The sequence below is a fragment of the Larimichthys crocea genome, unplaced genomic scaffold (genome assembly GCF_000972845.2).
Source record: "Larimichthys crocea isolate SSNF unplaced genomic scaffold, L_crocea_2.0 scaffold148, whole genome shotgun sequence".
Classification (NCBI taxonomy): domain Eukaryota; kingdom Metazoa; phylum Chordata; class Actinopteri; family Sciaenidae; genus Larimichthys; species Larimichthys crocea.
The window spans coordinates 258,096-264,957 of record NW_020852030.1 but is presented as its reverse complement, the minus strand read 5'-3'; the positions used below and the strand labels follow the sequence as shown (position 1 = coordinate 264,957).

General features: G+C 47.9%; 1 protein-coding gene across 1 annotated transcript in view; it reads right to left on the bottom strand.

The window, feature by feature from the left end:
• Positions 1-6,862, bottom strand: part of tfe3a (transcription factor binding to IGHM enhancer 3a) — a 16,103-nt gene that overhangs the window by 4,317 nt on the left and 4,924 nt on the right. Inside the window, exons 2-6 of the mRNA XM_027275601.1 lie at positions 6,132-6,301; positions 5,843-6,028; positions 4,571-4,669; positions 920-1,037; positions 195-251 (exon numbers count right to left, since the gene is read on the bottom strand). Coding sequence (XP_027131402.1) covers positions 195-251; positions 920-1,037; positions 4,571-4,669; positions 5,843-6,028; positions 6,132-6,301 — 630 coding nt within the window. The remainder of the gene's footprint in view (positions 1-194; positions 252-919; positions 1,038-4,570; positions 4,670-5,842; positions 6,029-6,131; positions 6,302-6,862) is intronic.

Below are 6,862 nucleotides of genomic sequence, written 5' to 3'. Positions count from 1 at the left end.
TGAAGGTGTAGTGACAGTGTAATGAAGGTGTAGTGACAGTGTAATGAAGGTGTAGTGACGGTGTAGTGACAGTGTAATGAAGGTGTAGTGACGGTGTAATGAAGGTGTAGTGAAGGTGTAGTGACAGTGTAATGAAGGTGTAGTGACGGTGTAGTGACAGTGTAATGAAGGTGTAGTGACGGTGTAGTACTCACTGAGGTTGTGGTTGTCTTTCTTTTGTCTCTCTTTGATCAGAGCTTTGGCCTCCACGTCTACAAGAGTGAACAGGAAGTGAGAACTGATGATGTGGGAAAATCTGTAAGTGTGTGTATGTGTGTGCGTGTGTGTATGTGTGTGTGTGTGTACGGTCACAGGAAGTCATGATGCTGACTCATCAAACTGAAGAAGAACGGATTTAAACAGTGGGGAGGGGTTTCAGTCTCAGGACTGTCAGAACCAATCAGCAGTCAGCTCTGCAGGTGTGTCTGTTACCTGTGATCACAGACTGCTGAAGAGGCAGGACTACAAACATGGCAGCAGCCAGCGCTGCACTGACATCACAGACTGTCTGTTCATTCCTTATACTGTCAGTGGTTACCTGTAAGAACACCTGCAGCTCCTGTCACACGTCACATGATCATCTGTATCTTCAATTAAACAGTTAATTAGATCTACAGGTTTAAACAGGTGCATAGAGGGGTGAACAGGCGTGAACAAGAGTGTACAGGTGTGTACAGGTGTAAACAGGTGTGTACAGGTGTGTACAGGTGTGCACAGGTGTGTACAGGTGTAAACAGGTGTGTACAGGTGTGTACAGGTGTGTACAGGTGTGCACAGGTGTAAACAGGTGTGTACAGGTGTGTACAGGTGTATACAGGTGTAAACAGGTGTGTACAGGTGTGTACAGGTGTAAACAGGTGTGTACAGGTGTGACACTCACCACTCAGCTCTCTCTTGACAGCGTGCAGGTCGGCCGGACAACTGTTGCTAATGGTGATGGTGGGCGTGGCCATCCCTCCACCGCCATACACGTCCAACATGTTCCCCGACACTGGCAGCTACAATGGACCAATCAGAGCACAGAATCAGCAGCTGAACAATGACAGTCAGAGAGGACGTCCTGTGCTGTGATTGATCTCAGATGACATCAAAAGTCATTCAAACCGACCTGTCTGCTGCCCGCGAAACGTTCCTGATGCTGAAGGTAACGTTCTCTGAAGGTTTCCCTCTAACCTCCAGCTAACTGTTTCTGTCATCGTTCTGTTGATTACTGCTCTCTCAGTTTTGGTTGCACAGACACTGAGCAGAAATAACGTTAGATAACATCAGACTGTTGGACAGTTTGTCTTTTGACTCGTTACTGCTGAAGCTGTCACAGTATAGTTTCAGCTCTGTGAGCTCTGATGTGTCAGGATCTCCTTCTGCTACATTGACTTCCTAAATGAGGGCAGAAATCTGTGGAGGACAGCAGACGTACCACTTATTTAAAAATCTCCACAGGTCACATTTTTTTACTTCAGCGCCTTAAATTCGGCATGAATGTGCTCAACAAGATGAGGACGCAGACAGTCTTTTCGGTTGATTGACATGACCTACGGTTTGGTCATCGTGGTCGCTTGTTCGAGGGTGAACTTTCAAGGCTTTCTCTGTCACTCTGATTGGTTGACTGCGGGGGAGCTGGTTGCTGGGCAGATATTAAAAAACCTGACTGTGATTAACTTCAATAAAGTTTCTGATAGAATGACACACACTCACACACACACACACACACACACACACACACACACACAGTCAGACGCGTTACCATGGCAACACATCTGACTGACAGCGTCTCTCCTCTACTCCTCGTCTATCTGAGCGCCTGTTAAACAGTAATCTGCCATCAGAGTACTTTTGAAGTACTTTTAGCCCATGATACTTCAGTATGATCCAAACACTCATCTGTCACGTTTTCTGTCTGTTGGTCAGTTCAGTGTGTCGACCTGTTGTCCTCAGTGACATCATTAGTCTGTCAGAGGTTAAAGGTCAAACTGACCAGAAACAACAAGAGAAGCTCTTTACCTCTGATTTAATCCTCCTCTTCTCATGGTCCGGCAGTACGACTAAAATCCTCATCTTAAAAACACATATATACACATGTGCATGTACACACACTAACACACAAAGCAGCTTCTCTTCCTCTTTCTGTTCAGACAACTGTTGAAAAATGAGGAAACGTTTCTTTAAGAACGCTTATCTGACACACACTCACACACAGTCTCCACCCTCAGCTGCTGCAGAAACAGGAAGTCTGTACACCAATGTTTCATCAATTCATTCAGTTCAACAGCTAACAGCTAATGCTAATGGGGTTTACACCTTACAGCTAACAGCTAACAGGAAGTTACATGGTCCATGATGGACGACTGTAGTTTACATCGTTTGCGAACCTACAACACGCTAACTGCACAGGAAGCTACAGCAGGCCCAAAGGTTCAGTGAGCAACATAAGCATGTCAAAGATAGCATGTTAAAGTTAGCAGTTATGTTTCCTGTGTGTATCCTGTGTGTTTCCTGAGTATTTCCTGCGTGTATCCTGCGTGTTTCCTGTGTGTTTCCTGTGTGTATCCTGTGTGTTTCCTGAGTATTTCCTGCGTGTATCCTGTGTGTTTCCTGAGTATTTCCTGCGTGTATCCTGCGTGTTTCCTGCGTGTTTCCTGCGTGTATCCTGTGTGTATCCTGTGTGTTTCCTGAGTATTTCCTGCGTGTATCCTGTGTGTTTCCTGAGTATTTCCTGCGTTTATCCTGCATGTTTCCTGCGTGTTTCCCGCGTGTATCCTGCGTGTTTCCCGAGTGTTTCCCGCGTGTTTCCTGCGTGTTTCCTGCGTGTTTCCTGTATGTTTCCTGTGTGTTTCCTGCGTGTTTTCTGCGTGTTTCCTGCGTGTTTCCTGCGTGTTTCCTGTGTGTTTCCTGCGTGTTTCCTGTATGTTTCCTGCGTGTATCCTGCGTGTTTCCTGCGTGTTTCCTGCGTGTATCCTGCGTGTTTCCTGCGTGTATCCTGCGTGTTTCCTGTATGTTTCCTGTATGTTTCCTGCGTGTTTCCTGTATGTTTCCTGCGTGTTTCCTGCGTGTTTCCTGTATGTTTCCTGCGTGTTTCCTGCGTGTTTCCTGTATGTTTCCTGCGTGTATCCTGCGTGTTTCCTGTATGTTTCCTGCGTGTATCCTGCGTGTTTCCTGTATGTTTCCTGCGTGTATCCTGCGTGTTTCCTGTATGTTTCCTGCGTGTATCCTGCGTGTTTCCTGTATGTTTCCTGCGTGTATCCTGCGTGTTTCCTGTATGTTTCCTGCGTGTATCCTGCGTGTTTCCTGTATGTTTCCTGCGTGTATCCTGCGTGTTTCCTGTATGTTTCCTGCGTGTTTCCTGCGTGTTTCCTGTATGTTTCCTGCGTGTTTCCTGCGTGTTTCCTGTATGTTTCCTGCGTGTATCCTGCGTGTTTCCTGTATGTTTCCTGCGTGTATCCTGCGTGTTTCCTGTATGTTTCCTGCGTGTATCCTGCGTGTTTCCTGTATGTTTCCTGCGTGTATCCTGCGTGTTTCCTGTATGTTTCCTGCGTGTATCCTGCGTGTTTCCTGTATGTTTCCTGCGTGTATCCTGCGTGTTTCCTGTATGTTTCCTGCGTGTATCCTGCGTGTTTCCTGTATGTTTCCTGCGTGTATCCTGCGTGTTTCCTGTATGTTTCCTGCGTGTATCCTGCGTGTTTCCTGTATGTTTCCTGCGTGTATCCTGCGTGTTTCCTGTATGTTTCCTGCGTGTATCCTGCGTGTTTCCTGTATGTTTCCTGCGTGTATCCTGCGTGTTTCCTGTATGTTTCCTGCGTGTATCCTGCGTGTTTCCTGTATGTTTCCTGCGTGTATCCTGCATGTTTCCTGTATGTTTCCTGCGTGTATCCTGCGTGTTTCCTGTATGTTTCCTGCGTGTATCCTGCGTGTTTCCTGTATGTTTCCTGCGTGTTTCCTGCGTGTTTCCTGTATGTTTCCTGCGTGTATCCTGCGTGTTTCCTGTATGTTTCCTGCGTGTATCCTGCGTGTTTCCTGTATGTTTCCTGCGTGTATCCTGCGTGTTTCCTGTATGTTTCCTGCGTGTATCCTGCGTGTTTCCTGTATGTTTCCTGCGTGTATCCTGCGTGTTTCCTGTATGTTTCCTGCGTGTATCCTGCGTGTTTCCTGTATGTTTCCTGCGTGTATCCTGCGTGTTTCCTGTATGTTTCCTGCGTGTATCCTGCGTGTTTCCTGTATGTTTCCTGCGTGTATCCTGCATGTTTCCTGTATGTTTCCTGCGTGTATCCTGCGTGTTTCCTGTATGTTTCCTGCGTGTATCCTGCATGTTTCCTGCATGTTTCCTGCGTGTATCCTGCGTGTTTCCTGTATGTTTCCTGCATGTTTCCTGCGTGTATCCTGCGTGTTTCCTGTATGTTTCCTGTGTGTATCCTGCGTGTTTCTTGTGTGTTTCCTGCGTGTTTCCTGCGTGTTTCCTGTATGTTCCTGTATGTTTCCTGCGTGTTTCCTGTGTGTTTCCTGCATGTTTCCTGTGTGTTGTCTGAGCATGTGTTACCGTGTTAGCGAGCTGCAGTCCCGAGTCGATCAGCGTCAGAAACTCGTCATTAAGGCTCGATTCCAGGCTGATGATGTCATCGATGACCGTCTCTTCCATCTGAATGAACCAATCACAGATCAGATGTGATCAGAGTCAAACCGATGTGACTGATGGTCATCAGGTATGTTCACACATGTTCTGTCGTGAACACACATGAACACCGAGGTCCACATGTTCATGTATGTTGTCATGAACACGCAGACCCTGATGTTCACGTGTTCACATGTGTTCTGTCTTGAACACGCAGACCCTGATGTTCACGTGTTCACATGTGTTCTGTCTTGAGCACCCTGACATTCTGGGTTCTGGTGGATGTGATGTGTGTGAGGTGTGGCGTGTTGAAACAGCGTGTTCTGCCGACTCAGATCCTCTGGAACAGCTGACTCAGCAGACTGTGACTCAGACAGGAAGGAGAGTGAATCTGCTGAGTCAGCTTACTGAAAACTGAACTGTGAGCACCAAGAGGACCCTCTGTGGAACTGGACCTGGTTTTGTTCTTAGTCTTGTCCTGGTCTTTGTCTTAGTCTTAGTCTGGTCCTGGTTTTGTTACTAGTCTTAGTCTGGTCCTGGTCTTTGTCTTAGTCTGGTCCTGGTTTTGTTACTAGTCTTAGTCTGGTCCTGGTCTTGGTCTTGGTCTGGTCCTGGTTTTGTTACTAGTCTTAGTCTTAGTCTGGTCCTGGTTTTGTGACTAGTCTTAGTCTTAGTCTGGTCCTGGTCTTGGTCTTGGTCTGGTCTGGTCTGGTCCTGGTCCTGGTCTTGGTCTGGTCCTGGTCTTGGTCTTGGTCTTGGTCTGGTCCTGGTCCTGGTCCTGGTCTTGGTCTGGTCTGGTCCTGGTCCTGGTCTTGGTCTTGGTCTGGTCCTGTTCTTGGTCTTAGTCTGGTCCTGGTTTTGTTACTAGTCTTAGTCTGGTCCTGGTCTTGGTCTTAGTCTGGTCCTGGTTTTGTTACTAGTCTTAGTGTGGTCCTGGTCTTGGTCTGGTCTGGTCCTGGTCCTGGTCTTGGTCTGGTCCTGGTCCTGGTCTTGGTCTTGTCCTGGTCTTGGTCTGGTCCTGGTCCTGGTCTTGGTCTTGGTCTGGTCTTGGTCTTGGTCTTGGTCTTGGTCTTGGTCCTGGTCCTGGTCCTGGTCTTGGTCTTGGTCTGGTCCTGGTCCTGGTCTTGGTCTTGGTCTTGGTCTTGGTCTGGTCCTGGTCTTGGTCTTGGTCTTGGTCTTGGTCTGGTCTCGGTGTCTTACCTTTGTTTTTTGGCTGTTGTCTGCAGGTTGTATTTTGGGGGCAGAGCCCGGCTGGGGGGAGTGGCTTGGTGCCTGTCCAGCAGGCTCCTGATTGGCTGTCTGTGTGGTGGACAGGTAGTGACGCACCTGCTGCCTCTGGGCCTGCTGGATGTGATACCTGGTCGGGTTCTCCAGGTGAGTCTGCACCTGAGAGACACAGGGGGAGGGGCTGTTCAGGACAGATAACCAGGTGCACTGTGGGAAATGTAGGGTGTTAGTGTTTCACTGAAACTCCTCCTCCTCCTCGTACCTTCAGCACCTCCACAGGGACCTGAGCAGGAGGTCTGCAGGAGGAGGACACAGAAAAAGAGATGGGGGAGGACGAGTCATTTGAGCGGAGAAGCTGCTGCTGCGCCTCCTTCTGCTCCTCCTCCAGAGCCTGCTGACGCATCAAATCCTGACGCATCAAAACCCTGCAGGAGAGAGGAGAGAAGGAGAGAGTAGAGAGGAGAGGAGAGATGAGGAGAGGAAGACAGAGGAGAGGAGATGAGAGGAGAGATGAGAGGAAGAGAGAGAGGGAGAGAAGGAGAGAGTAGAGAGGAGGAGAGAGGAGAGGAGAGAGTAGAGAGGACAGGAGTAGAGAGAGAGTAGAGAGGAGAGGAGGAGAGAGGAGGAGAGGAGATGAGAGGAGAGAGGAGAGGAAGAGAGAGAGGGAGAGAGGTGGAGAGAGGAGAGGAGGAGAGAGATTGTGTAATTGTGTAGTTGTGTGTAGTTGTTTTGTAATTGTGTAGTTGTGTGTAGTTGTTTTGTAGTTGTGTAGTTGTGTGTAGTTGTTTTGTAATTGTGTAGTTGTGTAGTTGTTTTGTAATTGTGTAGTTGTGTGTAGTTGTGTGTAGTTGTGTAGTTGTTTTGTAATTGTGTAGTTGTTTTGTGATTGTGTAGTTGTGTGTAGTTGTTTTGTAGTTGTGTAGTTGTGTGTAGTTGTTTTGTAATTGTGTAGTTGTGTAGTTGTTTTGTAATTGTGTAGTTGTGTGTAGTTGT